Source organism: Ambystoma mexicanum, chromosome 10 (genome assembly GCF_040938575.1).
Source record: "Ambystoma mexicanum isolate Mex_15411 chromosome 10, UKY_AmexF1_1, whole genome shotgun sequence".
NCBI classification, from domain to species: Eukaryota; Metazoa; Chordata; class Amphibia; order Caudata; family Ambystomatidae; genus Ambystoma; species Ambystoma mexicanum.
In genome coordinates, this window is record NC_090932.1 from 1,540,848,513 (window position 1) to 1,540,866,910 (window position 18,398).

The 18,398-nt window shown below is 45.4% G+C and overlaps 1 protein-coding gene across 1 annotated transcript; it reads left to right on the forward strand.

Moving 5' to 3' along the window:
• The first annotated feature begins 211 nt into the window (after window positions 1-211).
• COX6A1 (cytochrome c oxidase subunit 6A1) lies at window positions 212-18,043 on the forward strand. Its single transcript, XM_069619763.1, has 3 exons — window positions 212-370; window positions 10,060-10,202; window positions 17,774-18,043. Exons 1-3 carry the CDS (start codon window positions 268-270, stop codon window positions 17,867-17,869), a joined length of 342 nt encoding a protein of 113 aa, XP_069475864.1. The 5' UTR covers window positions 212-267; the 3' UTR covers window positions 17,870-18,043.
• Window positions 18,044-18,398: the final 355 nt, after the last annotated feature.

Genomic DNA, 18,398 nt, shown 5'->3' on the forward strand with positions numbered 1-18,398 from the left:
TCAACCTACACATCGCACAATTATCAATTCGTACGGATTATTCTTAAACAATATATATACCTTTAACAGTAGTACGTTTTAAGTACGCCCGCCTATGCCCTTCTCCACATTGTCACCATTCAAACATGTCCGACGATACCAACCTGTTCGTGTCCGGGGAACATTACTTCCGGCGGGAGAGCTATTGACCTTCCTTTATTTTGGCAGCAGTTCCGGGTATCGTGTTTGACGCACAGGAAAGAGGCAGTCAGTCAGACACTTTGGACCATGGCGGCACTCGGAAGGCTATCGGCTGTGTTGAGCAGGGCTGTCGCGCCCAACGGGCGGCTCTTTTCGGCAGCTGCCGCCGCCCACGGTGAAGGCAACGCAGGTACCAGCGGAGACCCACATGGGGCGGTTATAGATACTTCTCTTGGCAAAACTACCGGTCCTGCGGTCAAGGGTGACCTTGAGGACGGGACGTGGAGCAACCATTGAGGGTGTCCACTGCTCTCGCTGTTCCAGTAAAGCCAGAATGGGGGCAATACAAGGGCTTAGCATGGGTTATGGTCCAATGTTAGGCAGTTGTGTTATTTTACTCCGACCCATCACACCTCTTTACAGTAAAAAATAGTAACATTTGCTATTGCTTAGGATCAGTGTTTTCTGGTGAATCAATCCTAACTTATTTTAAGCCTTCACGTTTTGTGGCTTATGCCATTATCGCCGCTTGAATGTTGACTAGCTATCGCTCGATTTCCCCGCCCGCAAAGCTCAAAATCGATGATGCGCTAATGTCTCCCAACACAAGTATAACTGAGGCGCCTGCCCTCCCACTCCGTGTGCTCGCAACTCTTTTCTAGAACAAAGCAGTAGTGATTGATCCAAAATAGGTTTCTTCGAAATTACATATCGCATTTAATATAATGGTTTGTTATTCATGTCTCGGACTCTTATTTTGATATGTTGTGATTTCCACGCTCTTATAGCAAGCTCATTAATTTGTTTGGTGATATACATACGATTCCACAGATCATTAAACTCTGTAAATTAATTTGCCATAGAGAGGAATCTCCCCATATGTGTTCTCCTTAATGTCAGCATTGGCCATTCCACCAGTAGGTGTCGGTTGTTTTTCTGGCTATGTACCGTTGGCAGATATGCCGCTGTCCTTTTTCTTTTTGGTGGGCAGTTTAGTATAAGTCTTGTGTTCTACTAACAGGGCACGGAAATTGGTTAAGGTAATTTGGCAGGTTACCGAGAGGTTTATCAATTATTGAAAATTTGGCGTGCAATTTGTATCCTCTTGTACGTGAGATGGTGATATTCCAGTCCCTTTCTCTAAGCCCCTTTACATTTAGTGGGTTGCTTATAAAGTTTGAGCGATCTTGTCTATTCCATTCAGAAGTCTATCGGCCACACCTAAAGTCTTGTTCAGACAGTTTAATAGATTTTCATATAGGGAGTTTCTTGTAGGAGCCAGGATATTCCTTGCTGGCGTTGGAACCCGCCAGTTAATCCAGTATTCCGACGGGAGGCCCAGTTCAAAGAACACCTGTTTCTGGCAGATTTACGCTCCCTGTTTTCTGACTGCTTTTAATTAGATGCTTTGTAATTTCAGCAGATTCATTGTAATTGGTAATATGCTCGTGTCCTGTTAACCCATACACTCACTAACCACCCTCGGCAACTTGTAAAACTAGGATCCTTATAACGTCGCTTTGAATTCCCCCTCGTTGCTCCCTTCTGTCTTTTGAATATCTTACAGTACACCTTTATCAAGATAAATTACCAATGCCCCATCTAACATTTACAAGGTACGCGTTGCCAAGAAACTAGACCATATTCGTGAGCAAATGGTAAATAATTCCACTCCTGGGTTCTGCACCCCCTCGCACTCTCCAGATGATGTACAGTACATTTCAAATGCCAACATCTCGGTTATGTAGTAGGCTTACCCCCTAGAGCTCGCTTTGAGGCTCTTTTGCAGGCCTTTAGGAAATAAAGAATGACCGTTTTAGCAATCACTCCAACACTTATGCATCGTGGAAGGATGCTATTCGATTCTGTGTTCACCATATCTGTCACTTCACTGTTGACACCTTTGTAAAAACAAGTTTCTCTAAAACCATGTTCTCCCCTGCCCTATTCAGTCCCTCCCGTTCTCAAACACCCTTTTACCCTCCTTCTGTTCTTTCTTCTCTGCTGTCTGACATTCTGTCTCTGGCCCTGTTCTCTAGCATCTTTGTTTTCCCGAAGCCTCATTCTGGGCCTCTTTCCACCTACCTCATAGCCTCTTGTCATGGCCCTCCTCTTGCTTTACCCACATTTTGTATGAGATCTTTTACATCTTCCGTAAACCGCATAATTCCCTTTTTACCATGGATTGTGGGGGACTTTAGAGGGAAGAATGTCTTCTTGTATCCACTTGCCAACCAATTGGAATCAAACGCCAACACCCTGTGACAAAATGCAGACGATTCACAAATCACTTCAATTTAGAACTCCAAACTGACCAACCGTGATTCAAGAATAGAGGTCAACTGACTACTTCTTCGCCAGTAACATAGAATCACTTTCTTCAGCATCCCTTCCCCCTCATAAAAGGGTTACAAACCTTGCTTTCTTAATAGATACTGACTTATCACTGCCTAAATCAATTAAGTTGCTCAGATAACATCTCCAAATCCATATCATGAAAAGGATCATTCCTGTCCTTGGGATGACCTATAAAATCAATCTGGCAAGAGCATTAGTCTTGGCTAACCTTGATTACAGAAACAGCTCCTACATGGGACTTGATAAATCGGAGGAGAGTCAATTTCGTTTCCTAAAAAAAAGGGTGCAGACAGACTTTTACAGCACCTGCCTCTCAAGCGTGCTACAGATCAATAAAACATCCTGGACTTGAATGGGAGGCAAACACCTGATGAAAGGGAAGATTGCTAAGGCAGTTCTTGCCATAGAAGATCAATGTTTATCGGCTCTGTTACGGCAAGCCCAGTGTTTGCATTTTGCCTTTCAGTCGGGTGCTCCTTTCATCAAGAAATGCAGCACCACACTTTATTTCTTGAATGGAGTGCTCCGACTGAAAGGCACGCAAAGCTGCCGATAAACACAAATCGGCTGTCAAGTGTTGCTGAAGGTGAAGGATTCGTGCCATGCCACACCAGGGGGGTATGCCACACCAGAGGGGGTGCCCCACAGTGAAGAACACTGGTCTAGCCTCAATTTTTGGTATCCATCTTTTTCCTAGTAGGACCAACAACCTCCTTCTTGATATCTGTGGTAGTCGGGGTTCGAAATTGCTGTGAGCTATTTAGCTCCTGCTTCTAGCCCTGGAGAGCCTGACTGACTTGACACCAACAACTGACAGAAACTACTTTTGGCACCTGACGCCAACTGGTACAATACAAACCTACCTATGCAGTTTGCACCTCCCATAAAGGTTAGATTTGTGGCACGCTACTAGATCCTGGTTCTGTAGGAGTAGATCTTGACTCAGTGATGCCCAATCCCCAGCTATTTGTGGCTCCTGCTCATTAAACTTAGACGCCAGCCAAGTAATGTCCTCTGGTGCCACAGTGCGAAGACTATGAAATCGGCAGCATTTGCACTAAATAAAATTAATAACCGGCTATACCTGTTCCCTGGTTGGGTTAAGTGTATTCTCCCCTTTGTAGGGACGCTCCCTGTCCACTTTACCATTGTTAAATTCACCCATTTCCACCAGCTCAATCATAAAGGTATGGTGACACTTTGAGCTGATCTCACCTCCATTAAGACGATCTACAATGTCGCATCTTTCAATCTAATCTGACAAAGAACTCGCTGAGCTTTATACATATACATTCACGTTCTTGAAATGCTCCTGGCATACTTCACCCCTCTTCCCAAACATAGCAAGTTCTTGCGCCACCTTTGTTTTGTTTATGCAGTAGTGTGCTGCTTCCAAGCTATGAGACAGTGCAATATGCTTTGACAGGAAAATACCTAGTTCAAACAGCCATAGTAAAGTGTGCATCCTAGGGCCCCCGGTCTCAGTTTTTACTCAAAACTAATGGTCTCATTGCGAATTTGGTGGTAATTCAGGACTAAATATTTTTTCGCTGCCGCCACTAGGTCCCGTCGATTTACCACAGGATCATGAGTGGTGGAATGGCTGTGTAAATCCCATTTTTGTAATCCATAGGACTCACAGGGATTATGGTGGAATTACTGTGAGCGGTACAACAATTTTTTGGCCTTGGAGTGGATGATTTACTCACATTTTGGTGTAGGCAAGGTCAAACTTGGAAAGCAGAGGTGTCGTAGAAATGGCGATAATTTAGTTACTGCACAAAACAGGCGATCGTAGAATTATCGCCACTTTTATCACATTGCAAACACCTAAAGAGGCCCCAAGTCTTTGAGGTCTTTGAACAACTGTTTTAGTGTACTGACTTTTACTTCACAGCCCCTAGCTTTCTTTACCCTTTCCATACCATTGAAACACTTTGCTGCTAACAGAATGACATTTCATATCACACGTTTCTCATTCCCTGCTTTTTGAAGGAAACTCATAGCTACTTCACAACTAAATGCAAGCCATTGCATGACAAGCAGGCTGTCCTCCATCTACCAGAGGCTACCATCAAAGTCCCAGCAGCTTTGAAAGGTTAAGTTGTTGAAAAACGTTTACAGCCTGTTGTACACTTGGGACTCCTTCCTCGGAAGGCAGCCTCCCTAGGTATTTGTGTGAATAAATTGTGCATTAGGGCGAAGTCCTGAATTGCAACTCAGATATGAGGTGCCTGATGTTTTGCTTGTCTTCAATTTTTCAAAAACCTTCTCCTGTAACCGTAACCTGGTGATACCAGTTTTAATGAAAGCATCCAAGACACCTCTGTTCTTGGACAAAGCCTTGCTGCTTGCCCTACATGCCTATTCACAACATGCAGGAGCATTGACTAGGGCAAGTAACCATGCACCAACAGCTCATAGTTGCAAAAGACGCTCTGGCAGAGAAAGAAACCTGTGTAGGGACTTGGAGGCTTGCCTCCTCCGAATCCCTCGGCCACTCTCTGGCTACTAGTCCTGCACATTAGCTAAATAATAGCTACAGTTATCTTGGACTCTGCACCATCAGTTAACTTCAGTTTCCCGTAGTGAAGTGGAACCTATTCCATACTGGAATCTAGATGGGGGGCTGGGGGGGGGTGAACCAGGCAGGGCTTGGCCCTGCCTAGGCCAAGTAGCAAAACAAGTAAACATAGTAACGTCCAGCTAAACATTTTATTTAAAAAATAGATGGGCAACATTAAAAAAGAAATACTAGCACTTTTTTTTAAACTTCCTATGTAAAATTTTGAGCTAATCAAGCTCAAAATTCGCAAAAGCAAGCACATGGGCACATCCATTTTGTGAAATGGATGCCCGCCTGTGCTGGCTTTTGCTTTTGCGGCACTAATGAAGGAAAAGCCAGCCAGCTGTAGTAAACAAAATCTACCGCTGGGTGGCTTTTCCTTCATTGGTGCTGTACGCGGAGGACAGAGACCAGAGCAGGAAAGCTGCAGCTGAATCTCGGTAAGTGCTATTTATTTTTTTTTAAAAATAAGCACTAGCTCCGTTTTTTTTTGTAAGTTTTCTGGGCTGGAGGAGCCCGGAAAACTTAGAAATAAAACTGCAGCTTTAAAAACGTTGTATTTGTTTGCGGTCGCTTTTGAAGCAACCGCAAACATAAATACAACGTTATTGTGTTTGAAAATGCTGTGATTTTTCTTTCCAAGTTTCTCAGGCTCCTCCGGCTCGGAGGAGCCTGAGAAACTTGGAAAGAAAAACCACAGCGTTTTCAAACACAATAACGCAAACATAAATACGTTTTTAAAGCTGCGGTTTTATTTCTAAGTTCAGCCTGGAAAACCTAGGGGAAAAAACACAGCTAGTGCTTATTTTAAAAAAATAAATAAATAGCACTTGCCGAGATTCAGCTGCAGCTTTCCTGCTCTGGTCTCCGGTCCCCGTCCTCCGCGTACAGCACCAATGAAGGAAAAGCCACCCAGCGGTAGCTTTTGTTTACTACAGCTGGCTGGCTTTTCCATCATTAGTGCCGCAAAAGCCAGCACAAGCGGGCATCCATTTCACAAAATGGATGCGCCCATGTGCTTTCTTTTGCGAATTTTGAGCTTGAATAGCTCCAAATTTTGAATAGCTCCAAATTTTACATAGGAAGTTTAAGTATTTTATTTTTGTTGCCTATTTTTTAAATAAAATTTTTAGCTGGACTACCCCCTTTAATAACAAGCTGCATGCTTGTGTCAAACAGCCTGGACGCTTGACTTGTGAACTAAATCCTTTATTTATTTTAGCTTTGTCCTAAACATTTGCACTAGACATAGGGGAGTAATCTTGGCGAGTAAGAAATGGTGGTATGTGTGCATGTGGAGACTGGAGGGCACACGCAACTTTATACCTGGCCAAGGGCTTGCAACTTTTTTTTCCTACTGTTTTATGTTTAGCTTCCTAAAGCCATGCTCGACCATATCTTAGCACTACCTGGGACAAATCTTTGTACGATCGGACCGAAAAAAGTCTGACCGTACAAAACGACCGAAACATGTTACCACAAAAGGTTCGAACACCAAAAGTTCTAACCTTTGGTGGTAGCATTGCAGGCAAGTAAAAAAAAGGCTGCGAGGGTGTCCCCGCTCACCCTACTGTGTGACATAGGGAGCGGGGTGTTGCGGGGGACACCCCCGCAGCACCTGCAAAAAAAAGAAAAAATGGGGGCTGCAGGGGTGTCCCCCACAAACCCCGCTCACTACACTTTACAGTATAGTGAGCGGGGGGGAAACCCCTGCGGCCCCTGTAGTATGTAAGTGTTCGCATGAGAAAGGTGCAAACATTTGGTAGTTCGAACATTCCGGCCCCGGCAAAATCAGCCGCGGCCGGATCACTTAGAATAAAATATTCCAGTCTAAAGTGCTGACTGGGTGAACCCGCCTCTTGCCTACAGCGTGTGAACTCGGGCAAAATGCGATCTGCAAAATTAGAAATTACAGGAATTGATTATTCTTCTTTGCGTTGGCTCCTAGAACAGACCAGGCCTCGGACTCGACTCTCAAATTTACCCACTCATCCCATCACTTTTGCTTACTGGTGACTGACATTTGACAGCAGTACTATTTCTGAATACTTTGACCACTTGCTTTCTTGTGACTGCACTTGTCTATCACCTTTAGCACAGGTAATGTGGCCTGTATGGAATACACACATTTCCTATACAATAGATATTTTAGGACATATAACTAGGCACTGGTGTTGCCCAAGTTATAAAGGTTTCTTTTTACACCGAACTCCTCCACTGACCGTAGCTTGGCAGAGTTGAAAACTAAGGCTTTGGCTGTCTATTTTACAAATGTAATCACCTGAAATTCTGGTTTGCCTGCACAGCAGTAGATATTTCAGTTTATTTCCTTTAAAGTAAAAGCCCTGCTCTCTGAGTGCCACTGCTCTGCCACAATTACTATGTAGTTGTGCTCCCTATAGGAAGATGTCCCAGCGGTCGCCCCCCTTTCTCCTTAACTCGAAAACGTGTCCACATTAAGGTGGGGATAACTGTACTCTATCTATTAGAAGACTTTACATTCTGCCATTGTGTCCGATTGGATCTATGGGTCCACGACTCAGAGTAAAAATCTTTAAGAATGGCTGTATGAAATTGGCCTATTCTGAATGTGTGTGGGTTGGAAGTTTTTGCTGGGGCTGCCTTTGTGGTCAGTTCAACAATTTCACATTGCACTGGGACATATTGCCGCCCTTTGGGGAACACTTCCACCACAGCTTGGTCAGGTGAGCTTTGGAGGGGTGGAATTTTAACCAGTCAAAATATAGCAGTCTGTTTCTTGAAAAACCAGTGTACCCTTGCACTCCAAAGGGATAGAGCGCAGACAATGGGCCGAGGGCTGTCTCTGCAGACCTAGATCAGAGGACACGGAGCAGCCACTGGTTTCGGGCCAGGGTACAGTATTTACTTGGCATGGCCACAGGCACATTGCAGACTTTACAAAGTGGGCACATTGGGGGACACAGGCATGGCCCAAGGACACCAATCGAGGAACTGTCCACTGCTCATGACCACAGGCAATGGCCAGCCTGAGACATGGCTGAAGTTGTACCAGGCAAAATGTTCCCTTGGTAAAATAGCAATGCTGTGGTTATGGTTTAGTCGCTCTTCACCCGGAATAGCTTTTTTTCAGATGCCTATCTGATGTATAGTATGCCAACCTACCATGCCGATCAATCAGGGGTGCTCATCACTCAGTGTTGAATACAAATTGCTCACCTGAAAAAGTACTAGTTGAAAATGGATATTGGGTAACAATTCATATGGCAGGGCTCAAAATTTGCAGTGACTAGTGGTGATTGACTCGTGTAGAATTGCAGGACTGAGTGACTGGCTAGTAGCTTGCAACACCAAGTTTAACCGTGCATATAGTATTAAAATATGTATTGTATTGTCCACAAGCCTTACACTAATTCCCAAGTTGCACTACTTCATGTATGCGGACACCACCCAAAATCTGAAACGTTTCAGCTAAATCGGGGGTCTCAAAACCCTTCTTACCATTGGCAAATGTGGGACTGACATTATAGGGGACACGTGGTCAATTTTGCTATTTCCAGCTATCAGTTTTGTTTCTGCATAGAAAATATTTTTGTATTTTTATTGGGTTTTCAGAATAGAATACACATTCATGACATGTACCATAGGAGGCCGTCAGCAGTGCAATGCTCCCGAAAGATTGGACCCAAAACTGTGCTATTTGTACCAATACATTAATTTGCCAGTGCAAAGAAAGCTTTACAAAAACGTCACACCATATTCCTATAATCTGCGCCTTGTATTGTGCGACCTCTGCCACTTTGGTGGTCTCTTGGTTTTGTAAGAGGGGGTTAAGCAGGGTTGTCCTGGGGGTGGAGGGGATAGTTGACGGTGAAAAGTGGTACCTGTGATCGTATACTCGCCAGGCATAAAGCTACTCGCACGCCTCAGTACTTTAAATGCACACAGTACACCATTTCTTACTCGAGTCTCACTACCCAGTGGCTAGTGACAAGTACGCATTCTGAGGTCTGGTATAAATTTACTGTGGCGTTTCATGGCACTAGTTGGTTACAGACAAAAGCTTAATCTTCAAACTTTCTGAAATGAAAAAAAAACCTTTTTTGTCGGCATTGAGAGAACCATGCCCTTGCCCCTCAAGTTATCTAAACTGTACATTCTTCTGCCGCCTAAGCAAGTAGGATCAAACTTTCATTCGCCCACCCCAGAGAAAATATACGTGGGATCGGGCTTCCTCTACCATTGTCATGAAAATAACTTGCTGTATTTAGCATTATCAAACACTGCATTTCCAAAATTATCATATGCAAATGAATGAGTTTTGACATCCTGTTTCCAGCACCACCATTATGGTGGCACGCTTGCACGTGAAATGTACTAAAATGCTGAATTGCTTTGTTCCGGTTTACAAATACACGGCCTTTAGTAAATATTAAATGTAGTTAGTTGTGTGGTGGGTGGTCTTTGGAGGGCTAAGGAAGGAACATGGCGTTTGTTTGCCCTCAGAATGAATGCTTCAGTATATAACTGTTAAGCGCTTGGTTCGAGCGTCTAGGTTTTAAACGTTTTTCCCAGCAATAGTGACACTTTGGCGCCAGATTCGACTTTTGAGAAGCCTGTTCAGCGAGTAAAGGGGGCATTTGGATTCTAAAATCACCGCACTTACAAGGGACACTGCATCGCAATTTTAAACGCAAGTTCGAGGTTCTTCCTTTTGCGATGTAGGGTTCATTTTTGCTTTCAGATCAACACCCATGCGTAAAATGTCAGTGCAAGCAAGGTAACAGCCTTTTAGTGCATACATTACACTGGTGTAATAGCTGTTCTTTCCAGTACCACGAACACTGCAAAACCTGCATTAGCGTGTGCTATATATCGGCCACACAACTTGCACTAGCCATTGGCGAGTAAGGTATGTTTTTTTTTTACGGTCATCTACTGCTTTACCACTTGGTTGTGTTTTTCTTTTTTTACAGCCCGTACATGGAAGATTCTAACGTATGTAGTTGCTCTCCCCGGTGTTGCTGTTTGTATGCTGAATGCTTACTTGAAGATGCAGCACCATTCACACGAGAAGCCAGAGTTTGTTCCCTATTCTCATCTCCGTATCCGATCGAAGGTAATGCCTCGGGGCATGGCAGTTGGTTATACTCTTTATCCATTTGTCAGTCTGCGTATTGCACATTTCCTAGCTTACTTTACCAGAGTGGTCTACCTAGAATGCCTATGCAGGTGGCAGCACATTGCTCTTTAATTCAAGTACATATTTGTGTAATGCCAATCCTTAACCGTATACTATTTATTCCTGCTATCACTCTAGTTTCACTGTTGCCTGGGTGGGTTTTTCGCTTTAATGTCACTGCCTCCAAGTTAAGGGCAACATTAGCTTGGGGGCTTCCTGGGAAGGCAGGTTAGGATCCTGTTACGATTCAACTGGTGCAGTTGAAAATGACTCCGAGTGCGCTCCTGCATCTTCCCACCCACTGGTCTAATATTTGCCAGTTCAGTTCCTGCGACGTTTTCCTTCTGTGACTAAATCCAAGAGGAAATGTGCAACCTAGATGACTTCAATGAAGTAGGGTGGAGGTCCTCTGTGGACAATAGCCAAGGTGTATGACTTTCCTGTACTGGGAGCCCAAGAACTACGAATGTTTGTGAAAGACATGGTTTTCTTCAGCTATCCCAGAAATCTTCCACATTACTTGCATGGAGTGTGCCCCGTGTGGCTTCTCTTCCGGATCACACATTTTGTGGGGGAGTTTGGGAAGACAATGCAGAGCAACATAAGTTCGAATCCTGGATCCGCGCTTAGTAATCCCACAGGTGTTAAGCGCATTATACATGTTTAAACTAAATTCAAATAAATGAAGATTTGGAGGCTGCCAAAATATCTTGTAGACTCAAAGCTGTCATTAAGACCAGCCTCCCCTTGTGTCCTGACTTGGGCAGCATACATGCAATAATCTCAAACGACGGGAATGTGAATTCAAGCACTGTGTTGGAGAAATGTCTGCTGGAATTGTGCTCCAGCTGGAAAGACTTTACATCTGCCTGTTGTACCTGAAGCTTAAAAGATCTTTCAAGTAGGGGGACCCACAGGGTCAACGTGTGCCCGAACCAACTCCCAATCTAGCAGCAAGTCACTGGTATCCTTCATATTGTTGGTGTTTGTTGACCACAACATAGTGGTGGGCAGTGTTCTGCCTGTTGATGATCTTCTGTAAAAAGTATTGGACGTTGGACTACCCAATTGTGTAGCTGCCATATTGTGTTGTAGTTATTTGTATAGTGCTATTTCCCCATGTGTATGGCCTCAAAGCGCCTTGTGGTTGGAACTCCCTCAGGGGCCGAACCGGGTGTAAAGGATTGTAAGAGGATTTTTAGGATGCTTGTGTGCATATCGTGACGGCTGGCTAGGCTCCGTTAAGCAACCCAAGAGTTTGGGCACATGGTTTGGGTGCTGCAGGGTTAGGGTAGAGTGCTAGCGTGTGAGATTCAATGTGTTTAAAGATAAACTTCATAGATTGTCGCTGTATTAGTGGCAAGCTTGTTGAGGGAAATTCAGTGCACAAGTTATACCCAGCTAGGCCGGAATTGGCATAGCTGTAGCTGTTTTCTGTAGTGCGTGGGTGCAAGGCTGTGCCTGTGGCGGGTGTCCAAGTGGCGCATTTATACATACCTTAAACTTCGCAACAGGATGCTCTTTGTGGTTTGTTTTTCTGGGCTTCCTGGTCTTGTGGGGGTGGGAGAAGGCTTACAATGCTAGTCTGCATGGTCTACCCCTGAGCATAAACTGGTGCCACAAGCTACTGTCTCCCAGGTACTGAGAATGGGCGAATGGGACAATTTTGGCAGGTCTCACTATACTAGTGAGCAAGACTAGTGGATGGTAGTTTTACGGTGCTGCTGCTGTCGTCTGTGGCTAATGGTGAGGTCAGTTTTTCAAGGGGACAATAGTTTATGGTATGCCTCTGCGAACGCTGCCAGCATTCGTGGGGTATTGGTGGGCAGGGGTGTTATGTTTGAGTTGGAACGAGTTTGTCAGTGTGCCGCTGCAAACTGTGCCGGCATCTGTGGAAACATTGGTCAAAAGGGGTGCGTGCTAGTGTGTTCGGGTCAGTGTGTTGGTGCACCCATTGGAGGTTAGACAGGAGGGTTTCAAGAGGAGGGGGAAGATCCAGGTTTTGAGGGCCTTTCTGAATGCCAGGTTTTCAATGTTGCAAATGTGCATGGGTAGAGTTCCAGATCAGCGCTTGGACAGAGAATGATCACCCAGTCTGGAGGAGTTGTAGTGTGGGACCACAAGGAGCGGTGCTGTGCGTGATGTGAGCTTCCTTGTGGGTGGTAGTCATGAAGTAATTCCAGCCCAGTGTTGTGGATGGCTCAGTGGGTGATGCATATGGCTTTAAAAGGTTGTGCGCCGACAGACAGGGAGCCAATGGAGTATTCGTAGTGTAGGGCTGATGCTTTCTGGGGGCTAGGTTCATGAGCAGGCGGGCTGCAGCGTTTTTGCTTCTTTGCAGTTTCCTTAACTGCGATGCTGATGCGCCTAGGTAAAGGCAGTTTGCGTAGTCTAGGTGGAAGAGGATGATGGACATAATGGTGGAGACTATATGAGGGTAGGACAGATAAGGGACGATGCGCCTGAGGATGCGTAGGTGGAAGAAACAGGTTCTGGACACCGAGTTGACTTTTTGGGAGAGGGATAGGTCTGTGTCCAGTGTGCATCAAAGCTTTTTCACCGAAGTGAAGTTTGCCGGCTTGGGGATTGCGGGCAAGGAATAGGTTGTGGGAGGAGCAATTTTTTTCCCGCAGACTAAGTTTTCCCTGGATTGAGGAGATGGTTGGTCGTCATGTAGTCAATATCCGAGAGGCATGACGATGGATCTGGACTTTTGGGGCCTGGTGATTTTGGGATTTTTATGGAGGATCTGTCGGTGTAGATGTAACGGGTAAGATTGTGGGAGCAGATAGTGCGGGCAGAGGGCTTAGAAATATTTTGAAGAGCAGTGGAGATGTACATGCTACTTTTGGAACCCCTCTTGTTACTGGTCGTGAGGTAGAGCAGCGTGATTTGTGAGTGGTTAGCGATGAACGAGGAGATAACGTGAGGGCTGTCTTTGATTCCTAAAATTATAGCTGTCTAGAAGGATGGCTTGGTCGATGGCAGCAAAGGCTGCTGAGAGATCGAGAAGGATGAAAGCAGGCTTCAGCATCTGTTCGTTTTTAGGTCCTTCCAGGTGGGCACTCAGAAGGATTCTGTTCTGAGTGGTCTGAAGCCAGTTTGCGTGGGGTCTAGGTGGCTGCTTACTCCAGTGAAGAGGCCCAGCTGCTTGTATGCTGTGCAGTGCATGAGTTTAGCCATGAAGCAGGATTTGGAAATAGGAAAGTAGTTCTGGTGGAGGAGAGGGTAGAGTGCAGGTTCTTTGAGGAGGGGTTTAATGTAGGTTTTTTTAAATTATTTTTTTATTGCTTCTGGAAAGTTTCCTGATGTTAGGGAGTCATTGATAATTGAGCGTGCAATACTGCTTGCGTGGGTTGAGGCTAGAATATTATTTAGGGTGGGCAGGGAGGGGTCCTCAGCTGAGCCTGGTGGGTGAGCTAGGAGCGAGAGTAACTCCTGGTGTGTGGTGAGAAGGAAGTGACAGTTGGAATCGAAGGGGTGTCGGTTTGGGTCCTGCTATCGGTGGGTGGGGGGGGTAAGTGTTCCAATTTAGAGATGACGGAGCCTGTCGATAGCGAAATTCTGGAAGTGTTCTGACAACGTGTCACATAGGGATTGAGAGATAGGTGGGTGGGGGGGAGGGGGCTTGGAGCAGGCTAGGGTGTTTAATTTGGAAATGCTTCTGTTCAGTTCCTTGCTGGGGTTCTTGGAGTTCAGTTCCATAGAATACTTCCTTGGTTTTTCTGATTTCCAGTCTGTATGCTGTTAGTCTTGCTAGGGCAGTTTTGTTCAGGGCCGTATGGCTAGTTCTCCAAGTCCTTTCCTGGCTGTGCTTGAGGGTTTAAAGTGGTTTAGGTTGGTGGTGTACCATCTCAGTGTAGGTCCTGATCTGAGGACCGTTTTGTTGGGGTGAGGGGTGTAAGAGATTTCGAGAGCCATAGATCGAAGTTTGATGGGGGGGGGTGCTCTTTTCGTTAGGAGAGGTGAGGAGGGTGTTGGCTAGGTCTCTGTTGATTACAACCTTATTCCAAAGAGGAGTGAGGTGTGCGGGTTGCTGGAGGGCTAGTGTGACCATGGGAGTGGTCCGCAGAGGTAAAGATGATCAGTCCATGTGGGGGCTGTGTGGATGGGTTTGCTGCAGTGAAGATTGCATCAAGGGTGTGACCTCCAATGTGGGTTGGTGTGGTGATGCTTTGTCATGTTGAATGCCTCTAGGTTGAGGTCGGGTCTAAGGGAGGGCGAGTGAATCCAGATGTTGGCTGGAGGTTGATAGTTATCTGTCGCAGAGCGTGTCTAAGTTATTGTTGTAGTAAAGTGGTCTGTAGATGTGCAGGAAGCTGTGCGAGTTGGAGGGTGATGGTTGGAGGTTTACCAGAAGGGATTCGAAGTCTGGTGTTGGCTGAGGTGTAATTCATTAATGGAATTGGTGTTTGTGTAGTATCGCCAGACCTCCTCCCCTTTCGCATTCTATTACAAACAATAAGGTTGTACCCGGGTGGGAAGGCTTTGTGTACAATGGATAATGCTGCCAGATATCACTTTGCAGTAGAAACCTGCAGCACTTGATGGGCTAAGTGCAGTAAAAAGGACAACACGGAAGGTGTATCACAAGAAAAAGGGTCCATATCCCCATCTCTGCACCAGCTGCAAAACGTGTTCAACAGCAGCGGTACAGAGCTTAAGTTACTGGACCTCTGGCTGAAAAACGCCATTACTTCTGGGAAGTCCCATTCTGTTAACTTTTCAGAAACCAGGGTTCTGATTTATGGGTGAAGGTTGAGACCCTCGACCCTCCTGTCTGATCTTTGAGGAAGACTGGAGTGCAGACGGGCCTGTCTCGCAGGTCCGGGTACGTCGTCCTCCTGGCCCAACCCGGAGTGGTCTGGATCATGGAATTCCTGAACTACCTTAACCTCCTGATGACGAGTAATGACGGTGACCAGTGGGAATGCGTACAGAAGTGGACATTCCCATTTCACCACAAACCGGAGCTCCTCTTGAGGAAATTCCCTGGAGCAGAACAGGTTGCATTTCCTGTTGATACTGGAGACAAACGGGCCCACTTGAGGGGTTCCCAAGAGGGACATGATCTCTAGTAGGACTTCTTGAGCTAACTTCCACTTGTGGGAGACTGTGCTCTGCCTGCTCAGAGCATCCTACACCATGTTCTCCTCTCTGGCTAGGTGAATGCTGACAGATTCCTTCTTGCAGTGCCCGAAATCAGTACTTCTATGCCTCTCCGCACAGTGGTAGTAGTGACCTTACACCAGCTCGTGTTGAGGTAAAGCATGGCCACTGTGGTGTCTGTAATTATCAGTATGATCTTCTGCCACACAGAGGGCAGAAAGGCCATCAGCACCTGTTTGCACTCCGCTTTAAAAGGTGTGTATTTTGGACTCTGATGGAGACCGACCACTGATTGCCAGATCGCACGACCTTGTTTGGGGCATGGTCCATCCTTCTTGAGAACTGTGGCTATTGGGATATGAGGGCCCACTGAAGGATCTTATCTCTAGGCGGGCCTCTGGCACCAGGAAAATGTAGGGTGCCATGAGACTTAAATTTCGTAGGCCGTTAACTTCATACTTAATGACCATCTGCACAATGTGCGGAGACTGCACCTGGGGTGGCAAAGCTTTCCCAGAGGAAGCATCCAAGACACTCAGTAAGCTTTTGGGAAGGTATCACGTGGGATGGTTTTAGTAGAGGAGACTAAAAGACTTATCCTGGCAAAGATCTGAGCGACATTGTATCATTTTCCAGCATAGAGCCTATTTACCTGTATCTTCTGGTGTTGTAAGCTTAGGGTAGCAACTATCATGTATGTGAAATCCAGAAATTCTAGTCTTTGAGCAGGTCAGACTTGTCCCAATTGATTCCAAAACACTCGTATTGCCTCCTGTCCTTCAGAAACATTGTCCACGCTGCTTGGATACCATGGGCCTTAAGCTTGGTGGAGCATCACCAAGCATAAAGCCCAAAGAGGAAACTTGCTCCTCTCCAGGTCTGACCTATCAAACTGCAAGTATGGGCATTGAAATATAGGAATTATTCGTCTAGAAAGGTCAAACTATCTTCTACTTGGAACAGAACTTTAAGGAGATGGGATTACCTACGTCTGTAAACTAGATGGACATTGGGGCCATTTGCATATTGCCAAGATCCCCTAGTCCTGTTTCATCACTGAGAAGTCATTGCTGGCAAAGTGAGCTTGCCTTTGTTGTGATGAAGAAACGGCCACTACATTCATATCGAATTTTTCAATTCCTTGTCCATTTTCTTGTCTAAAGAAAAGTGCAATGGCCAAAGTTGCCAAGCTCTGCAGCCAAATCCCTAACACATTTGAATAACCCTGGGGTCTGCTGTAGTTGCACGTTAAGACGCTATGCATAGCACTATCTGCCTCGCCTCTATTCTGGTCACTGAATGCTGATGATGCTTCTTAATTGCATTGTATCCTCTGCTGCTGTGATCTCGGTGGGCAGAAGTAATTGGTCCTTTTGTAGGCCTGGTTTTGAATTTCTTTGCTAGCTTTGAAACCTTGAGTCTGAAAATGGCTGTGCACCTCAATCCTGTAACAAAGACTCCTTTAAAAATCTGGGAACTGTACACTTCCTTGACTGAGGTTTGTCTAATGCGCCTCTCCTTCAGGAATGAGTCCCTGAGAGGAGAGATCACTTTATTGCTGTCATCTGAAGATGCAGTATATCCTAGCTTGTGACCCACGTTCAGGTGAACATCTTTGCACCCCTGACATGGTGGTCTGTGCTTTTCAGCGTAGCCTCCCAGTATCACTGGGTACACATGCCACCCTACTGGGTGTTTTTCTCCATCTGTAGAATGTTTTCTAGCGGTCATCAGAATGTACCCTGTACTTCCTGGCAAGAGTGGTAACTGAGTCCACACTTTTCTGTCCACCTGAGACTAGAGCACTCTGCTCTGAACTTTAATCACTCATTTCCAGAGATGTGCAGTCTCCTGCTTAGGTGTCTCTTATCTTGCTTGGCTTTTAGAGTCCACCTTCTTGCGTGTGGGTGGATTAGAGCATCTATCTGATGGATTGTTAATATTAGTGATGGGGAAATTTAGTGTTTAAAAGTTTTGATGTTAGTTCTCTGGGTCGTTGAGGGAACCGAAGACTGTCCTGGTAATGCCACAGAATTAGCTAAATAAAGGCCTATGAATAGATAACATTGATGAGGGGGGTGGGAGTGGGTACATGGGGTACACAAGACTCGCTTCTGCAGGAGCGGGATTCCTAGCTACAACGTTGTAATCTTTCAAGGGGCTCTAGCAAAAACTTTTTGGAAATTAATTGTGCGCCAGTTAGACACTCACAATTTCATTTGATATTGACTTTCATATGATGCTTAATTATATGCACTTCATCTGTTTGCGAGTTTTGATCAAACACGCTCAGGTCTAAGCACTGTACAGGGTTTGTATACACACATTGCACCGATTAGACAGCCAAAAAACAACAAAGCCTCTTGCGCATTTTGTAAATGTTTTCTTTTTTTCCTTAGCCATTTCCATGGGGTGATGGAAACAAGAGTCTCTTCCACAACCCTCACTTCAATGCACTCCCTGATGGTTATGAAGAGGGCGAGAGCGACCATTGAATGTGAACGTTTGGACCACAGCAGCACTTGGACCCTCACCTGGACCAGAAGCTCAGTTGTAGCTGTTTTTCTTGCTTCGTATTTAAAGCTGGGAACCTTTTGCAACCTCTAGCACTGCATGGTACTAGACCTTGCAGAGAGGATGCCCCTTCAATAAAATATTCTCTGAATGTATTCTTTGTGTGGACTTCCTAGGGTAGAGAACATGAGTTAGTCCCGTCCTGTTTGTAAGAATCAGTGGTTTGCAATGTGACATTGGGGAAAACCGAAATGCACCACCGTCCCCCTCCTTGATGCATTGGTAACGAGCCAAGCACTATGGCACGAATTCCTGCTGCCTTATGACTGCCTGTGCACATACAAAACGGCCTGTTGCCGCTTTAACTTCCCCTACATTTTTCATCTTCCATCACATTCCAATTCATCCCACTTTTTTAGATCACTTTTTTCATATTAGCAAAAACTGGATTTCTTTTTGGTTTGAATACTGTACAATTTTTAAGATTGTAGAAGACCCAGCAATAGGGAA